The sequence below is a fragment of the Rhodnius prolixus genome, unplaced genomic scaffold (assembly GCF_049639745.1).
Source record: "Rhodnius prolixus isolate KJV_2025 unplaced genomic scaffold, Rpr scaffold_5, whole genome shotgun sequence".
NCBI lineage: Eukaryota > Metazoa > Arthropoda > Insecta > Hemiptera > Reduviidae > Rhodnius > Rhodnius prolixus.
The window spans coordinates 24,241,186-24,262,361 of NW_027411624.1; the positions used below are offsets into that span (position 1 = coordinate 24,241,186).

Sequence of the window (21,176 nt, forward strand, 5' to 3'; positions counted from 1 at the left end):
TACTATTTTAAAGTAGACTCTCCGATACTGCAAAATTTTCTTAATCTAATAATACATTTCAGTTATAGTATATTCGTTAGCTGCGTATAGTTTTGTAGTCAAACCGATAAATACGTGTACACCTCCAGTAACGAAGTAGATTAGTTAAAGTTTAGTGATAATACTAAGATTGGAGAAAATATGTCACGTACATGTTTACCAGAGAAATAAGAATAAGAGAATAACTGAATAAGAGAAAGTTGTGTAAGTTCCCAGCAGAATTTTCTAAAAAGAAATATTTAGTAAGATTATTTAGTTAAAATCAAATTTAAAAGGAATGTAATTATGTTTCCCTTTTACCACCAACTCGTGTCTTTTATTTATTTTGCTTCATTCACATTTTTATTAATGAATTTTTTGGCTAGGTCAAAGATCTTGCTGTAGCCATGGTTACGTTAGAAGTACATTTACTTTGTTCAGCTGTTTCTTTTCTCAGACATTATTAATTTTCTTTCCATCATTTACTTGTAATTTCTTACACATATAAAATCTGTCATTTAAAATTAATATACCTAACAGATCTTGAGTAATAATATGTTCATGCTACTACCAAATTATAGCACTTTCCTAATGTATAACATATGTTGTGGTACGAGATGTCTTCGAATAGAATTAATGCAACCAATAGCGAGGAGCAATCCAGCCGATTTTGAAAACTGGCCGTAGGGCATAGCAGTGGGTTCTAGCGATAACATTTGACTTGAAGTGACCAGGCAAGTAGATGAGTGAAACGGCCGTGCTTTGAGGCCACCAAATACTGCTTAGTTTAAAATTATTACCTTGAAAGGGGCGCTTCCAACCGGGTGGCCAGCTAAAGTAATTAAAGCGAATTCACTTTCCACAGCTCAAGAGCATGTTCGCTATTAAATTAGGCAAGCCTTGAGACTTATTTTTAAAAATAAATATAAAAGTAAAAAGGAATAATAACAATAAATAATGACAAGAAACAATCTTGATACTCGTGGTAGTAGAAAATTAATCAGTAGAAAAATCGCATTGCTTGGCTTCACGCTACCAAAATTAGTATTTCGATTGTGCTCGGAGTATTTTTACATCCCAACTTAGATAAGTTAAAAATGTGCCATCATAATAATATACAAAAACTTCTGACAATAGATTTAAATTTTTCTCTGAAATTATTAATAACATAAATTATCTCAAGTTACATTGAATTAAGGTACCCTCATTGGTATTATTCCAGAAAAGTAAATTAACAAAATATCATTGAGATGAGTCAGGACGATAGAAACCTCAAACTTTGCTATTTTAGGCAGACAATCAAAAGGAGGATGGTAATTCAGATAAAAAATCTTTAATTAACTATTTATCTTTAGAGACTGAAAATAATTCGCATATAATTAGTTCGCTGTTTTATTCATAAACTTATGACAAATAATTATGTAGGCGTGATTAGTTAGATTTTTTTTCTTTTCTTGGCAAATAAAATTAGAAAATTTTATGTCTATTACAGGGACATTCGGTATCCTATTTCTTGATCTAGATCCAAATCTTTCGTGCTCAATCTATTGCTGTTTGAATGAAAATTATAATAAGAATTTTTAAAATTATCTTGCATCACATTTATCCATAATATTCACACTCTCTTTTGCAATATTTAATTCTTCTTTATGGAGAAAATGGAAATTTGCGAATATACGTACATACTCCTTAACAACAGTTTAAAATGTTAAGTATAAGGGTTGATTAAACGCCAAAAGGTACACAAATCAGCTAGTACCCAACATTTCATTAATACTTCATTAATATTTAAGTAATTCTACTGCATTAATTTTCATTAATAAGTTATTTTTTAGAATTTATTAGATGTCACAGACCCTTATGCTGGCCACTTCATTTATAATATTTTTTTGTCATAATTATGATAAATCACATAAATATGTACATGCATGTTAAAGTAGAAAAAGACAAAGTTAGAGTAGGCTACTGTCTTGAATTCGTCTTACCGAAATATTCGTGAGCACAAATAACACACAGTTAATAACAAGTAGATTATTCAACAACAATTATTCATTTCTCAATTGTAATTTAATTTAGTCCCCCTAATTTTACTTATAGTAAAATACTGGAATAATTAGCTGCCCTAAAAATATGCATATCTTATTTACTTTATATTACATATATACAACATTGTGGGATGAATACCTAGATTGAGAATATAATTGAAGAAAACTATATTATTTGCGATAAAGCCAGATAATTATTACCTATTATTACAAACGTTTGACTACAACATAAAATTACAATTACTTTAATCGAAGAATGAACTTAAACCGACGATTTTTGAAAATCATTGATGTATGTTGGTGAAGTTTCTTTTAAAAAAAAGTTTTGAATTTTTTAGCCTCATAATTTTTTTTTATTTTTTGTAACGTTTTTCTTTTTAACCTGTAATTAATAGTTTCATTATTATAGATAACTAGATATTACAGTCAATCTACAGTGCTACTTGAACATATATTTTGTAGACGAAAATGGCCAGCATAAGGGTCTGTGACATCTAATAAATTCTAAAAAATAACTTATTAATGAAAATTAATGCAGTAGAATTACTTAAATATTAATGAAGTATTAATGAAATGTTGGGTACTAGCTGATTTGTGTACCTTTTGGCGTTTAATCAACCCTTATACTTAACATTTTAAACTGTAAGTTTTTGTTAAGGAGATTTTTGTACCTTTTGGATAGATTTTCCTTTTTGTCTATTTCACAAAGTTACATATCTGCTTTACAGATTTTTTTAAAATAACCTGATAAGGTGTTCAGTCGGAACCGTAACTACCAATGGAGAGATCTTTTTAAAGAATGATTATAGTTGCGGTCCCCCAAACCATCCTCAATAACAATTTTTTTGAGAAAGCGTTTTGAATAACATAGGAAGGTATTTGTACGTAAATAGCAAAATTAAACTGCGATTTCAGTACTTCCTTTTAAGAGGAGTAAGAAAAATAAACTGCGATTGCAGTACTTCTAGGCAAAGAGGCAAAGATTTTTTAATCGAACGACAATTCATTGATTTCAATCGGTTCACTCATTGATAATTTAAACGATTGCAGTACTTGCTCTCAGTAGGTGCAAGAGCATCAGCAACGTAGAGGAGCTTTAACCACTTATTCGAGCTGAATTTTATCAAAATCGTACTAAGCGTTATAGAAATATTGGTAATAATAGTTTTAGAAAGGGCCTTACTTGGGTGGGGCAAACTCCCCTCCTTATGAGGCACGGCGTCGAGACTTTTAAAGTGCAAATCTGCACAAAATTTCGATTCGAATGACACTTCGGTCGGTTCACGTGTCGATAATTTGAAACGATTGCTATACTTCCCCTTAACAAGTGTAAGAGCTGATCGCCGCTTTAATGTTACGTAGGGGAGCCCTAACCCTGTCATCCTACCAAATTTTATCAAAATCGGGCCAAGATTTACAGAGTAATTAGTAATAATAATTTTGGAGGGGGCCTTGCATAAAGGGGGCTAACTCCTCTCCCATTCCATGTATAGGATCGAGACCCCCAAAAGGCACATCTACATAAAATTCCGAATCGGACGATACCTCATTCATGAAAATCGGTTCACGCGTTTAGGTGCTACGTTGTTTACAAAAAAGGTAACAAGAAGAACAAGAACAAGAACAAGAACATTTTTTGAAAAAGTCGTTTTTGCTCATTTTTAGCAACTTTTTTCTCGAAACCTATTAGATCTGGGTTGTTGCAAAAAAATTACAGTTATAAAGGAGGGTTTGCCCTTTATTTTAAAGAAAATTTGGGAATTTTATCTTTTATAGAAAAAGAGAAAAAAATTGTCAAAGTTGGGTGTTTTTCAACGTTACGCTTTTTCGTGCAGTTTTTGACGATCAACCCTTATACAACTGTCCTACCGGACAGTTTTAATATATTTGTATACCTCAAAAAAATAAATTACAATTTTCAAATAAAAGTGGGAAATCTATCAATAAAACCCCCATTTTCGATTATGATTTTCATAAGTGGAAATGGTTGTTTCTCATATGTCTAACAAAAGTGATTGGCCAGCCGACAAGCCAAGTCAAGGTCTGAAAGGTAGAAATTTTGATTAAAATTAGTCTTGGTTTCATTATATATGGAGCTAGCAAGAACTTACTATGTTCCTAGTTCTAATAATAATCAGCAACAGATGCTAGAATATTCTATACCAATCAACAAAGGAAACATAAACAATACTCCCTTAATCGATGCAACGAGTGAATGGTCTTAAAATGTCTACACTGCTCTGTTAAACGATTCTGCTTACATTCGGGAATCACAGAAAAGAACGGGGACCAGTGGCATCCAGCGATTATACTAGTGCAGTTCTTGCAGCTATTTCTGTGATGTCAATCTAAGATGGTAACCATTTACTGCGAGGAAACTTGCAAGAACTCACTTAACTCCCTGCATTAATAATAATAAAAAAAATATCAACAATTATTTTACTTAATTCTTGATTCGATAATTACACTAAAGAAGGATAATCTCTACATGGAAGAGGAACTTCTTAACAGTCTCTTAAATCAAGAAATTGCAATTTTCGGTTGATGGAATTGATTCGTTTCCTTTTATTACTCTAGTTCGCGGTGAGCGGCTTGCTTTCATCACCAAGCCACCCACAGAAAATCTTTTTTTAATTCCAAGGTTGACAGATTTAAAACTAATTTTACTATTCTTTAGAAACTTCCATTACCAATAATGGATAACCTTGCCACTGCCATTTTTTATAATAGATAGATTTACTAGCAATAAGTGGGTGGACAGATTTGTTTTGTCTGCATGAGGGTGGCAGAAGAATTACCCGCCTCCACAATCACTTAAGTTAGTTGATTGGTTGTTTTAGATTTGTTGTTTTTGTTACATGTTGCTCTGCCTGAACTCCTCTTACAAATTGCACAGTAATCTTTTATTTATTTATTTTTTTTAACCAAGAACTTCCACAAATTACCAAATCTTTATTTACTTAGGACGTCAACATGTTTTCTTTCTTATGATTTTATTTGTTAAAGGATATTACAGAGATGCCATTTATCAACATATGTTTTGCGTAGCTTATATACGCGTATCTGTGTATATGAAAAACCAGAATGTTTTCTAATCAAGAACATGGTATAAACGTATTATATATAAGATTTTCTTTGTATTTTTATATTTATTATTTTGTAAAGGGATGTTTGCAAAGCACTTTGTTCCTTAGTAATATTAAGGTGGTAGAATCGTAGATTGTAATAAATAATTTAAAGAATACACAAGCAACCTCTGAGTTCTTGATATCTAGACTAAAATAATTTTTCCTTAAAATTTAAGATATAATATCTTGCCCAAAAAATTATCATAATTTTTTTTTTAGTTTCCTTTTATTTCCCACTTTAATAGTTCTAAATTACTTTCTTTAAAAGAAATTTCTAAATAGATACATTTAGAGCAGAGACTGCTAAAACGTTTTTGGCCTAGCTGGGAATCACTGCTTTGATTGCCTAAGTCGTTTCTTGGGTGTAGCGGTGGCAACGAATTGTAGGTATAATTCGTTTCATCGCAAATCAAAGGAAAATTAAATAGTAGGCACATTATACATTTTATTTTACTGCATTAAAAAAAAAACACAATGCAAAATTTCTAGCAGCGCAAAACATCAGTAAGGTTATTTTTAACGCGGTCCAAACCACTGCTGCAAAATTCGGACATCTAACGAATATCCTGTACCTAATTCAAAATATGAGATAAAATTTGCCCTATTCTTCTGATATCGCTTCAGTATAATAAGCCATACACCTTTAATTGACAACCGTCGAACACCGTATATGAAATTCTTAATTTTTTTCATCAGAGTTAACAGTTTTCTCTTAAGTTTTTGTAAAATCCACCAATAAGGAATCTATTTAGTCACTAATTTAGTGAGTGCCAAACTTTTTATTAATATCTGGACAGAGTCCAGATGCTTGTTTACCTAAAAGGCGTTGGCAGGTATTACTGTTAAATAGATTTTTTAGCAACTTGATCTGTCCCGCTTCTTCTTCTTAAAAATAATGGTAACTATGGAACGAACAGGTGTCCTAATAGAATAGAGAGGTTTCGAGAGGCTCACTTAGGTAAAAATATATATATATAAAAAAGAGAACTTTATTTTCGTTTCATCAACAAAAACAGACCTTACCCCATCTTGTAGATTTATAAATGTTTGTGTAAAATGATAGAATAGTGTTGTAAGGTGAAGGGAGTCATATTTATTAAAAAACAGCTCAAGTAATGGTCCATTTAACTAGACTGGCAGCCGCTAGATGTAATCTCTATATTACTTCGGTCTTGTAAATGAGGAATGTTTGCTGATGATGTGATATTTACGTACAACATGCGGACAGGAGGCAGTAATAATCTAGTTGGCACACTGCCATATGAAGATATGGAATTACAGAAAAATTGTAAACAAAAAATATTCAAACATATGTATTTGTTTGTTTTTTTAAATTTATTAAGATCTTTTTATTTCAACTTGTATCTTCGTTTAAATGATTAATGAAAATATTAATTTTCATGTTTCTTTTTGCATTTCAAATAATTAGCATTTCATTTCTAGTTGCAACGTTCCAAGATTCTGAATCCTCTTCAATAGATTTTTCTCTGCGTACTTTTTCTAATTGAACTAGCAATCTGGAGTTCAGTATTTTAATTATAATTTTCTGTCGCTTTCCAGTGTTGGAGAGAGTTGTCTGTAGCAAGAGAACATTATATAAGGCCGGCAGTGCATTGAAAAGACCAGGGAGTCACTTGATCTGAAATGTCACCTTAAAACTTTTTTTGAAACAATTAAATTAGTTTTAACTTGATTGATGGTCCTATTAAGATTTGCTGCGGTGAGAACGCACTTTATTTTTAAATAGACTTCAAAATTACAAATTCTTAAGGTATTCCACATATAATTCATTTGGGAGAGGAAGACGTAACTCTGTTTGAAAGTAGTGATCTTTCGATGATGTTATTTAAGATTTGTCAAGACTTCTCGATACGGTTAACTTATCAATTATTCTTCATGTGCTTATAAATAAGTTAACCGTATCGAGAAGTCTTCATGTGCTTATAAATAATTTTTTATTTGTTACTTCTTGGGGACTATGTTTGCAATTTCACAATACTTCTTGCTCGAGCTAGGAAGATAGAAGATAGGTTATATATATAATTGTAGCGTACAATTTCTGGATTTACAGGCGAACATAGCATTTATAAGATAAAACGGAATAATGTTAAGTAGAGCATTATTTGCACATTGTAGTTACTTAACACCTCTTTGTGTGTACATAGGGGAGGTTGAGAAGTAGGAACATACTGTAGAGAGACTCTACCCGAGACATGGTGAAGATAAAGTGAGATAATATAAAGACGAAGGGAGGATATTCACCTTCAACGCCCACACATCAAACTTAAACAAGGTTCATTAATTTACTTCTTGCGTAATAATTAATGTATCGTAAAATCCATTGTTTGATTTTCATATAATATGTTATAATTATAAGAACATAAGAACCAGTTAGTTATATCAATTACAATAAAGCTTATCCATTAATAATGTAATAATAAACTGTTTAGGGTTCATTTAACTCGCAAAAATTTAAAAATCATTTAGCTTTCTTATTATTAGTGAATATCGTAAGCATATGACTGATATCTGGAATCATTTTCACCGCTGGCCATAACAGAACTCACAAGCTACGAGGGTCGTTTGAAAAGTCCGTGCAAAGTCAGAGAGATAGCACCACTGGCGCGTTTCGAGGTTATGTTTAGTTAGTAGCATCTCTTGGAAGAACACACACACCAAGTTTCAGCCAGATCGGTCTATTTCTTTGTGTTTGGCATTCGTTTGTATCGAGGAAGTCGAGTGATTTTCAAAAAATGGACGAAAAAGAATTTCGTGTGTTGATTAAACACTACTTTATGAAAGGCAAAACGCCTCAGGAGACTAAAGAGAAGCTTGATAAACATTATGGTGACTCTGCACCTTCGATTAGAACAGTTTATAAGTGGTTTCAAAATTTTCGGAGTGGCCATATGAGCACAAGTGACGCTGAACGTTCTGGACGCCCTGTTGAGGTTACTACTCCAGAAATCATTGATAAAATCCATGATATGGTGATGGATGACAGAAGAGTGAAGGTGCGTGAGATTGCTAGTGCTGTGGGCATCTCGAATGAACGGGTACATAATATTTTGCATCAACATTTGGACATGACAAAGCTATCCGCAAGATGGGTGCCGCGATTGCTCACGCTTGACCAAAAACGAAATCGTGTGAAGTGTTGCAAGGACGGTTTGCAGCTGTTCCAGAAGAATCCGCAGGACTTTGAGCGTCGTTTCGTCACTGTGGATGAAACATGGATACATCGCTACACTCCTGAGACCAAAGAACAATCTAAACAATGGGTTACCAAGGGGGAATCTGCGCCAAAAAAGGCGAAGACCGTTCCTTCGGCCGGAAAGATTATGGCGACTGTCTTTTGGGATTCGCAAGGAATAATCCTCATCGACTATCTGGAAAAGGGTAAAACTATTACAGGTGCATATCGTTATTGGACCGTTTGAAAACCGAGCTGCAAGAAAAACGCCCACGATTGGCCCAGAAAAAAGTCCTTTTCCATCACGACAACGCACCAGCTCACACCTCAGCAGTTGTGGTCGCAAAATTAATGGAAATAGGGTTCCAACTCGTTTCACATCCCCCCTATTCTCCAGACTTGGCTCCCTCGGACTACTATTTGTTCCCCAATATGAAGAAATGGCTGGCGGGAAAAAGATTTTATTCAAACGAGGAGGTGATTGCAGAAACGAATGGCTATTTTTCAGACTTGGACAAATCCTATTATTCGGAAGGGATCAACAAACTAGTGCAGCGTTGGACGAAGTGTATAAGCCTAAAAGGAGACTATGTTGAAAAATAAAAAAGGTTTACCCCAAAAAATTAAGTAGTTTTTATTTTTGCACGGACTTTTCAAACGACCCTCGTAACTGTACCTCAATTATTAATTACACAATGGAGTCAAAACTTCAGTTCGGTGTAGATCACACTTGGTCGAACATTCTCACATTAGCTCTCCGGGAATACATTCCTATCTGAGAATTAGAATTTTACTTACAAGCATAATAGTAAGCAGAAGATCGTTAAGGTAGTTTTTAAGTAAATAATTATCAACTGCGAAACATTTGATATAAGTTGGTACTTATCTTCAGACACATTGTAGTTTTAGTCCTGCAAATAATAGGGCGTCAATATTGTATAGGTGGAACTAGCTCTCTCTATAGAGAGCCGTTTAACGTTATAATTCCTCCAGAAATTTAATGCATTAATTTGAAAAATTTTACTTATAAAAGAAAAACTTGAAAGTAATAGCCTAAACTAACCTCAGATGTTGACGCGCCTTAAATTCATTAAATAGACAATAAAGAATTCGCTAGAGATGTTTTCGAGAATTCGTTTTATAAAAAAAAAAAAAACATTAACGTAAATATACACAGTCCTGCATTAAAAACAATTTTTTCTCAAAATCTAATTTTGAAAATTTTTTGTCACGAAAAATAAATGGAAACTCTTCTGAGTTCTATCATTCCTGAGTAGGTTATTTTTTTTTAAGGTAGTTTTTTTTTCAAGTTTTTTGTTTTAAGAAGAGATACCTTATTTAACAACTTACAAGTAGATTACTTTTATAACTTTATAACTTAAGAATATTTAAAAGAAAGTAAATGCTCTTTTAATTTGCTTCTAAAATCTCAAATTTTTTACCAGAAGTGAGTTCAGAATTATTGCTAGCAATGATAAATTCCTTTTTTATAAAAAGATTTTTTTACCAATTTAGTGGAATCAGTTCTCGCCTTGCCTAAAAAGTACATTATGTCCAAAAAGTACTTACCCTACTTAGCCATCGAAGAAATAATAGATGAGAAGTAATATATTCTTCTTTCCTGTAATTAAAACTAAAGCTAATCCTTGGGATTCAGTTTATAACCCAGTTAAGTAATTAGATTAGTGGATCATTGTTGAAATAACCATTCTGCAAGGATCAGATAATAAAACTAGTTTATATTTTAGTTGGTAGGAGAGTCTTGTAAATTCTGTAGGATATTTAAACATTTTTCACTGTGTAGGTGCCTCAAAAAGGAGTGCATCAGCATACTAAACAAATGGGGCTGACATCTTTGCAACATTTTTTTATTTATTTTTTTTATTATATCTATACGAGGGTCGTTTGAAAAGTCCGTGCAAAAATAAAAACTACTTAATTTTTGGGGTAAACCTTTTTTATTTTTCAACATAGTCTCCTTTTAGGCTTATACACTTCGTCCAACGCTACTCTAGTTTGTTGATCCCTTCCGAATAATAGGATTTGTCCAAGTCTGAAAAATAGCCATTCGTTTCTGCAATCACCTCCTCGTTTGAATAAAATCTTTTTCCCGCCAGCCATTTCTTCATATTGGGGAACAAATAGTAGTCCGAGGGAGCCAAGTCTGGAGAATAGAGGAGATGTGAAACGAGTTGGAACCCTATTTCCATTAATTTTGCGACCACAACTGCTGAGGTGTGGAAGAAACGGTCTTCGCCTTTTTTGGCGCAGATTCCCCCTTGGTAACCCATTGTTTAGATTGTTCTTTGGTCTCAGGAGTGTAGTGATGTATCCATGTTTCATCCACAGTGACGAAACGACGCTTTAAGTCCTGCGGATTCTTCTGGAACAGCTGCAAACCGTCCTTGCAACACTTCACACGATTTCGTTTTTGGTCAAGCGTGAGCAATCGCGGCACCCATCTTGCGGATAGCTTTGTCATGTCCAAATGTTGATGCAAAATATTATGTACCCGTTCATTCGAGATGCCCACAGCACTAGCAATCTCACGCACCTTCACTCTTCTGTCATCCATCACCATATCATGGATTTTGTCAATGATTTCTGGAGTGGTAACCTCAACAGGGCGTCCAGAACGTTCAGCGTCACTTGTGCCCATATGGCCACTCCGAAAATTTTGAAACCACTTATAAACTGTTCTAATCGAAGGTGCAGAGTCACCATAATGTTTATCAAGCTTCTCTTTAGTCTCCTGAGGCGTTTTGCCTTTCATAAAGTAGTGTTTAATCAACACACGAAATTCTTTTTCGTCCATTTTTTGAAAATCACTCGACTTCCTCGATTAAAACGAATGCCAAACACAAAGAAATAGACCGATCTGGCTGAAACTTGGTGTGTATGTTCTTCCAAGAGATGCTACTAACTAAACATAACCTCGATACGCGCCAATGGTGCTATCTCTCTGACTTTGCACGGACTTTTCAAACGACCCTCGTATTCTAGGACAAACGAAAACATTTCTTCAGTTTATAAATTTCAATTTTAAGATGGACTGTGAAGGTACACGGTCTAACTCGTTCGAGGTATGTCTGTTTAGTAATTTTAAGTGCTTCTATTTAAATAATGTAATACTAAAGTAAGAGATTTTACTAACTGAATTAAATTACCAAACTCGTTAAAGTATTTACTGTTTTCTTTAAATAAATAATTCCTTCGAACAATTCTTAAAATATAAAATAGAATTTTTAATCTATGTTAAAGTTAAGAAGTTTATGAAATGAATACCTAAATTTCATTATTTATATAATGTACTGAATTTATAATATAACTATACCTATAACTGAAAACAATATTTGCATATTGCAAGAATTATATTAATATTAATATCGAGATGTGAAGTAATAAAATGGAATTTTAACACGAGAAGTGAGCAACTGGTTTTTGTGGCTGTGATGTAACCAAATGACCTCTTAAGAAACAGATGTAAGAAGTATTTAGGTCCTTGTTAGAATCAATACAAGACATCAGATTTGAAATTTCTACGACTTTTTGTTTTTCAGTTGGAATAAGAAAGTCATAACAGGTAACTCAGACCATTTGTGAAAACCATTTTTTGTCTACTAATGGGAGCTTAATGATGAATGTTTGATGGAAAACTTCATCAAAATATGATTGCAATATGGTTTATTATCAGCGGCTAGAGAAATAAGTTTTCGCTCACACAATACCAATACCAAGCTGAATGCTCTAAGAATTCTTCAGAACCCTAAACATTCAATCAATCTTTTATTTGATATTCCATTTTATTCAATTTCCCTTGAAGAGCACTGACAATTTCATTTTATCTCTCTGTGGGAATTTAATGCAGATCTCATAAATATAAGAGATATTATTTATTAAATTCGTGTATGTTAACTAGAATACAAGCAAGAACAGTAAACTATAAATAAAAATTGCACGATACTTTACAACATTATGGGAATACGTTTTAATGCTCTGCTCTGTAAAACCTCTATGATTGCACTTAACCTCGCAGAAATGAGGCGTAACATATGATTGTGAGGAATGGGTGGTGATGCAAGTGAAGATTTATGTCTCACACACACTACTCTGAAAATTTCAAGCGCTGCTGGTTGGCTTTGATCTTTAAACTTGAATTTGAGATCTATGGAAATATAAGAAATTCTGAGCACGTAATTTACATGAATCGAGTGCCTTGACGAATGTAAAGGTCAAGTGCGAACATTATTTACAGTTATCTGCAACAATTTTTCTTTAAAAAAATGATCCATCACGAAAAGTGGTAAAACACAAAAAATGTTTTTTTCCTGCAATTCTAACACTTCTAATTCTTCTGCAATTCTGCTAAATTCCGCAAGCCCAACAATATCGTCTGTTTCTATTATTTCATTCTGTAAGCGCAATATCTTCTGGTTTAAGCGTTGGCAGAATTTGTTTGAAACGTATTGTTGTAGATATTAGCAACTCTGTATGTCTATATCTAAAGGTGGATTATCGTAAGGTACTGAAACTTAATAAGATCTTAAGAAGAACCTCGACCATAGTTCAATTCAATTTTCGTGGAAACAAATTGAAAATTGAGACTATAACATGTCATTTCCTAAAAGAACAGTTTCCTTCTTTCCTAACTCAATATAGAGACTCGATGTTACATAGATATACGTACAATGGGAAAAATAAAATAACGTGTAAGAAAATATGAAAGAAGAATAGCTTGGACAAGAACAAGTTAAACGCTAACTAAATAATGAAGCAAACTATGAAGTTATCCAAATAATCGACCATTATGTTTGTCAAAACACTTACGTAGTTTTCGTATAAACGGACAACTTTCTCTGTTTTTGGCAAGTGAAGTCTGTCAGGGACAACACAACACTCTCCTCTAGATGGAAGAGTTCTAAGTGGATTATCTTTTCTAACAGGTACATTCTTAACAAATTTGCTCAATAGTGACTAAAAACTTTACCAGTTCGATGTAGTAAAAGATGATTTGTTTTGATATTTTTAACTGAGCAATACTATAAGTAATTTCTTTGGCAAATACAATTCAGCACCATCAGCCAAATAAACTGTTCGATGACTGAATTCTTTCCTTAATTCAATATAAATTCCTCTTTTTATAGATGGCAATAATCTGATAACTTAATAACCAGCGATCATTACCATTTGTTAAACAAATTATGTTTAAAGGGAACCAATTAATTTCAGCTATGATTTTATATACTCAAACAGTATATACAGGGTGATCCATTTAAAACGCACCAATCGAAAATAACTTTTTAGGAAAGCGGAATTTCGAAAAAACCCACGAAGTAAACTATATGTTTTTGTTTTTTTCTAGTTTTCAAAGTTTCCTCCCCCGATGCTGTATCTTTATTTTTTGCGGAGTTACGGCCAAAAACTCGATTAGGGTATCATAAGGACAACTGGTTTTGACAATGAAAATTCGAATCCCGTGTATGTCTACATTGTATTAAAAAAGTATTATGATGTATTAAAGTATTATGAATGACTGCATATGCAAGAATCGAACTGGGGATCTCCCACTTACAAAACCACGCTCTTGACCACTAGACCAACACCCTGGCAAGATATTCTTACCGAATTCATAGATCAAAAGTCTTGCATACGGAGTACATTAAAATGATGTGTTGGTTGCTTTTATTTGATGATAAAACTAATTTATTCTGACTCATAACCATTACATTCTCTACATTCTTTAAAATCTTCAATTATTATTATTTTTGTTCTTTTCGTCACAAATAACATATTTTACAGTCAGAAGGCCTCCCAAAACGTGTATTTCTGGTGGAAAATTAATATCGAAAACCGTTAACGAATAAATAAAAATTGTAATTTTGATCTTAAATATCTCAACAAATATTAGGGGTAACGAAACGAGGTCAACGTCATTTTTCACAATTTCATATGTTGTTTCCAGAATCATTGTCAAAACCAGTGGTCTTTATGAAACTTCAATTGGGTTTTTAGCCGTAACTCCGCCAAGAATAAAGATACGGCATCGGGGATGGAAAATTTGAAAACTAGACCAAAAAAAAACATATAGTTTACTTTATGGATTTTTTCGAAATTCCGCTTTCCTAAAAAGTTATTAGCGATTGGTGTGTTTTAAATGGATCACCCTGTAAATAAAACACAGTAAAGGGCAGAAGACACAACTTAGGTTTAACAATGTAAAAAATATTACTGTTAATAGCGTAAGTTCTGAATAAGATCTAGTCTCTAAGTCAAAAGCTTGGCAAAAATTAATTTAAACATTTATGACTGAAATTGGCAATAATCTTCTTTTTTTTTTGGATCACTGATTCAGTCACCAAAGACTGAACAATATTCTAAATTTTCGTTCTGTTCAACCAACATTTCTTTCTCATTCTATTGCTGCGGCATTCATTATATACCAATCATTAAGTTTTCAAAATGTTAAACTGCAATGTAGTAAGGACCTTATTAAAACTTATTGCATTAAGATAAAATAATAATAATAATAATAATAATAACTATCTTTCCGCAAGTAAAATATCTCACATAACATCCGTTACACTATCTACTTGCAATTTATTGCGAATCTTAATAATTAATGCTGACTGTAACAATCTTTAAGCACTTAAGATATTTAACTACACAGCACGATACAGCAGGTTTCTGTCGCGCCTGTTTAGGTTATTTAGTCTAACAACGGTATTCCCAGAAGCAAGAGGGCACGTTTATTAATTTATATGAAATTTCCATTAATTACGCCACTAGACTAGGAGGGTTGCACACCTAAATGACATGTAAACATGAAATATGTAGTTTCATGTCGGAGTTTTGTTCTAAGATAAATAATGGTCCTTGTTGTAAAATCCATAAAAACACATAGATATTACAGTAAAGCAATAACGAAATATAGAAAAAGAATAATGAAGTTATTAAGACATACCAAAATGCATCTTTAAAAATTCCAGGCATCGATCTGTTGGAGCGCTTTTCTAATTTTAAAGATATTTACCAGTTTTTTTTTAATGCATATTGCTAAAAACTTACTTTTAAGTTCCTAGCGGCAATTACTGAGACGGTAAGTCTATGCAGATTCTCGTTGTAGAATAAGGAGACAAGAAGTTCGCCGAGATCGGATACCGGGCCGTCGCACTCCTGTAAAAATAATGCAACTAAGTATTGATTTTTTGTTTGGATTTATTATCTAATTATTAAGGCCGGTGTGCCATACTCTATCGAAGGCCTGCTATTTTGAAACCCATCTGGGCTTATGGAATAGAGCTTTGGGGGTTCAACCAAACGCTCCAATCTAAAATACTTCGAACTAACTATTGTAAACGCTCCATTTTATGTCTCCAACCTGACTATACATACCTTAACATTCCTTTTATCGCACAAGTCGCTGAAAACACGATACAGCAAACTCCACTTCAGCCTGCAATCTCTAATAAATCCTCTAGCTCAAAATCTTTCTTCTAGAACTCTTCCTTGACAACCCGACAAGACGTCTTAAAAGACAGTGGCCTCGTGATCTCCTCTCAAGTGAAGAGGAGACTAACCATATAATGTTTTGGAGTGTTTACCACTGGGTAACTTCTCCACTCGTTACCTTATCATTTACTACTCTATTGTATCATTGTTACTTATAGCGCTAACGCGCTGATTGTAGCACAATAAACGCAAAAAAAAAAAATTACTAAGGCAGCATTAAATGTGTAAATTAGGATGCTACGAAATTCTGCCCGTTTTCACTTTACATACGAGTATATCGTATAAATGGTGCCTTTGCTGACAGACATTTTCTTTAATTAGAACTCATCTATCAGTCAACAGTGTCATTTCCAATACTTACAATCTGTCTTTAGATAAAAAAAAAAAAATGTATAAATAAATGATTAAAAAAAAATTAAATTAAAAAGTCTCTAAACCTCCTCTTCTTTATATTTGTAAATTTTAGGAAAAGGATAAAAACTTCAAATATTAAATCTCTATCTTCCCCTACATCGATCTTATCACCTATATCGATCTTATCACCTACATCGATTAAAAAAAGATACCTAAAGAAAATTTTGTCAAACATAATATTCTTTCGATAAAAAGATATCTTGAGCATTAAAAGAAAAAAATCAAAGGAAGAATTTTGATAGATCTTTATTATAATTATAACCTTATATTTTATGAAAATGAATGATTACTCTTTTTTTTATGTTTTAATTTACTTTAAATTTATTTTCATCGTGTAAAGCTTTTTTTTTCAGACTTTTTATTTTTAATAAAATTTTTAAATTGGGTTACACTTGAAGGGTGTAATTTTGGTAGTTTAAATATTTAATTTATTATAAATGGGAATAATGTATTATGTACCTCTCGCTTTTTTTGGTGTAAAGGGGGGCCCCATTTTACGTTGGAAATTGGGTTCCTGTCGTAATTAGTTGCCATGCACACTCACACAAACTAACATTTACAAACGCACACACAAAGTATATATGTATAAAATATATCGAGCCGCTTTTTAATTTCCGTTTATATTCTTTCATTCAATATGTTGCATAAAAAATATTCCCTCTACCACTTGGAAGTTTTTTAAAATAAATGTTTATAAATAAAAAAGGTTAGTTTTATAAAAGGATCATTAAATAAGTAGGTCATTTTAAATTGCTTTTTCATGTTGTTGTATTGAATGCAAATAATAAAGCCATATTAAAATAAAACAGAAGAAAAGTTGCAAAAAGTAAAGAACTAGATAAACTTAGTAATGTCTATGTACGAGGTCTGTAAATTAAGTAATGAGACTGATATTTTTAAATTTTTTTATTCAAAAAGAATTACAATTCTATATTGTCACCTTCAAAATAACTTCCTTCTGAAGCCACACAGCGCTGGAGACGTTTCTTCCACTCCTCATAGCAGTGCTCGAACTCCGATACTGGAATAGCCTCCAGCTGGTCGGTTACAGCCGTTTGAATGTTTTCGACTGTCCCAAAATGAGTTCCCTTGAGGTGATTTTTTTCAACTGCGGGAAGAGAAAAAAAGACACAAGGACTGATGTTTTTACTGGCCAAAAAAACTCGTTATTGAAATTGCTGTGTGACAAGGAGCATGCTGATTTGTTTTTTCAATATCCACGGAATCGTCCACAAAGAGTTTCTACCTCAAGGTCAAACGGACCAATCAACACTTTTACCGAGAGGTTCTTCGAAAAACTTCGAAAAAGGGTCCATTCGTGTGAGACTAAACATCAAGAACAAGTGGGTGTTGCATCACGATAATGCTCCTTGTCACACAGCAATTTCAATAAACTGAGTTTTTTGGCCAGTAAAAACATTCCTGTGGCTCCTCAGCCTCCTTATTCGCCTGACTTGAGTTCTTGTTACTTTTTTCTCTTCCCGAAGTTGAAAAATCACCTCAAGGGAACTCATTTTGGGACAGTCGAAAATATTCAAACGGCTGTAACCGACCAGCTGAAGGCTATTCCAGTATCGGAGTTCGAGCACTGTTATGAGGAGTGGAAGAAACGTCTCCAGCGCTGTGTGGCTTCAGAAGGAAGTTATTTTGAAGGTAACAATATAGAATTGTAATTCTTTTGGAATTAAAAAATTTAAAATAATCAGTCTCATTACTTAATTTACAGACCTCGTATTCTGAAAAATCAAAATCTAACTTGGCTAAATTTTTATGCTGAACTTGTCAATGGCATATTCAATCACCAGGATTCAATGCTGAGGCGATGAAACATCTAGAGCACTGGCTTACTTTAAGAAGCTTTATTTTCTAATTTATCTGTGATAATTGCAAGTGTTGCCACATTTTATAATTAGCGCGATTTCATAGTTGATTTAACATTTTCTGTTATTACAACAGTCCTTATACTTAAATAATGTTACGCGTACGAATCGTATCTAGGAAAATACGTTTTAGGAGCTTCAATTACTACGAAAGGTAAGACTTCTCTTAATAATATCGCTAAATGAGAAAATAATGAATATTTTTAACAATTATTCTTTGTTTTATATATACATATAAAATAAAAATCATGCAGGGTAGGTTTACGTGCAGAGCGCGAGCTAAGAAAAAACATCGAGGAGGTAAGTTAGACGCAGCAACCACAAAACGGTTAACCTACGCCCTACATTACAATAGGCAGCCTCATACGTACTATCAAGAATGAGGCCACACATCTCCTTTCTGGTTTATATTTTCATAACATGGTGCTGTTATTATTACCAAAGTTTTGCAAGGATAACACTCCAACAGTTTAATATCGTTATTTATGTGTGTTATCAGTTAAACTAATATTCACTTCAAGTTGATGATACAGTAATTCTGCTTTCAACTTCATTTTATTTTTTTGTCGATGTGACGTGAATGAAAGGAAATATAAGATAAATGTATCTAATTTATTAATATAAAATAGGCCACGCTTATAAATTTATCGATCGTTGTCGATTTATGATTTATCGATAACGAAGATATAGGATATGGAACTGATGAGTGATATTGGCTCTTGATAACGATATCAGAGACAGACTTAATGTCGACCGAATAGCGAGCATTAAAGTAGTGATGGTGAACTCCTCTCTTCTACGTTTCAGCACTAAGCTAAGTTAATTTTGCCTGGGCGGTCTCCTTTTCATCCTATGTCCTAGCTAAATACGAAAACGTTCGATGTCAAGGCATTTTTAATTATAATAAAAAAATGTATTTCGTCTGGATGGGTAGAAATCGAATATCGACTGTAAGTATGCCTTATGACAAATGTGGTATTCAAACTGAAATTTGTAATTAATGTAAACAAAACTTGTTTGAGATAACAACACATTTCATATATAAACACAATACACTGTACTTTTGATTGTTTTCATTTAATTCATTTTCAATTCATTCCCAATTCTTTTATGATAACCCAATGTAATGTATGAGGCAGAAAAAAATTGTTGCTTTTGTTTTGTTTTGTTTGATTCAAGAGAGGTCCCAAAACAAGTACTATTTAAAATTAAGGCAAGATAACTTCTCCTAAAGGAGTGATATAAACAAACAAAAAACCCAAAGCTACATTAAAATATTAATATTTAAACAATCCAATTGCCAGAACACAATGCTGAACGCTAGAGTTTCTTTATAGTTTATTTATAAACCGGAAATGAAGATTGCTTGAAGAAAGACAGTAAAATGGACAGAAGAGTATTGGTACACAAGATTGAAGATTATTAATTTATATTATATTTTACACCAACTGTCTTCTACTTGCACACACGTTAAAGAAATAGTTCAAGTCTACGAAAACCATTTACAACTTACGGCAGTCTGCAATGTACCTTTTCAAGCAGTAGTTCTAAGAGACTTGGTTCGTCAAATATTTATAGGGTGCCATCTAGCGGAATTGAGTACTATACTGATGGAAGTTAGAAGAGTTACCTGTTTAAAACTTGATACCTACTAACTGCTATCCACACCATAAGACAACACCCACACTCGTGATTACAACCTACCAACTTGGGCAGTAAGAGAATAGTCCAACTAATCTTATTCCACTTTCTGCTGAAGTTATCAAGAAGTTCATTTTTGAGGTCTGCCACCTAGCACTTCTTACTATAACTACACTTTGACATAACATCTATTGCTTTAAAAAAATCATGAATAAAATAATATAATATACATTCTTTTATTTATTTGCTATTCACAAAAGATAGATACAATTCCTTTTAACAGAATGGAAGTCAACATACTTTTATAAATAGGTAAACATTATCAACAATTCTGTTTAAACATAATTATCACTTTGTCTAAGGAATTCACCAAATGTATTAGGCTAACTATAATCAGAATACCAAAGTCGAGATCTAACGGAGCACCATTCCAATTTTGTCAACAACAAAAGACCTGAATACATAATCACACATCCATCATTCACAAATCTGATTTGAAGATTCAAAAATCTTAGTTTTTCAAAATAACAATTTTTCAAAGTGGGAATATTTTTTATTATTTACAGGATGGAAAGGCATATGCTAGGAATAACTATCATTTATTATCTTATTCATTTGTATGACCTAGTAAAATTACCCAAAGTTTAATTTTCTCGGATTACAGTTACAAGAAATAGAGATAGGACTCTATTGCTTTAATGAAGGACATAATATATCTTACGACTTATTTCCCCTTAGAAAATGAGTATAATATTAGTCAATATGTGTACCTGTTTCGAATCCGAATCCTGCTGGGACATTAATAAGAGGATTATGAGAAATATTAAAGATAAAACTAAAAGTGAGTAATGTTCAAGTTATAGAAATTCACTAAAATATAATCTTAGTACAGAAATGGATGTCGGAGGTAAGAATTGACGTCAAAAAGGGGCAGTTTAGGATAGCCAGCTGTGAATAAGTCAAAACACTTGTTCAAACTGATGAAAGGGAGAAAAACGGGGTCAGTCCTTCGTCAATCCACATCAGTTGCAGTAAGTGCGTCTTTATAGAAAAGTAGGTTAAACTAAAATTAGTAAACTCTGATTTTGGTTAGGCTTTTAATTTATTTCTTTTAAATTTCTAACTCTTTTAGTATTCAAATATTTATGAATAGCAATTGAGTCCATCTTACTTTTGCTAGGAGCTTCTATCACACACTGGCTGGTTATGAAATTGTAACTTTATGAATTCATGAATCATTATGAATATTTCATAGAAAACTGCAGTTAAATATTAAATAAAGTAGCTAATACTCATTTTAATCGTTAAAACAAAAACTAACCATTAATGAGGGCTAGTCCATAAGAAG

At 32.7% G+C, this 21,176-nt stretch overlaps 1 protein-coding gene across 2 annotated transcripts in view; it reads right to left on the reverse strand.

The window, feature by feature from the left end:
- Positions 1-21,176, reverse strand: part of LOC141458953 (synaptotagmin-15-like) — a 147,155-nt gene that overhangs the window by 8,054 nt on the left and 117,925 nt on the right. Inside the window, exons 8-9 of one of the 2 annotated variants that reach the window (XM_074137579.1) lie at positions 15,450-15,557; positions 6,493-6,767 (exon numbers count right to left, since the gene is read on the reverse strand). In XM_074137579.1, coding sequence (XP_073993680.1) covers positions 6,609-6,767; positions 15,450-15,557 — 267 coding nt within the window. In that variant the 3' untranslated portion in view covers positions 6,493-6,608. Of the gene's footprint in view, positions 1-6,492; positions 6,768-15,449; positions 15,558-21,176 lie in introns of those variants that run through there. The other variant, XM_074137578.1, reaches the window with a different exon arrangement.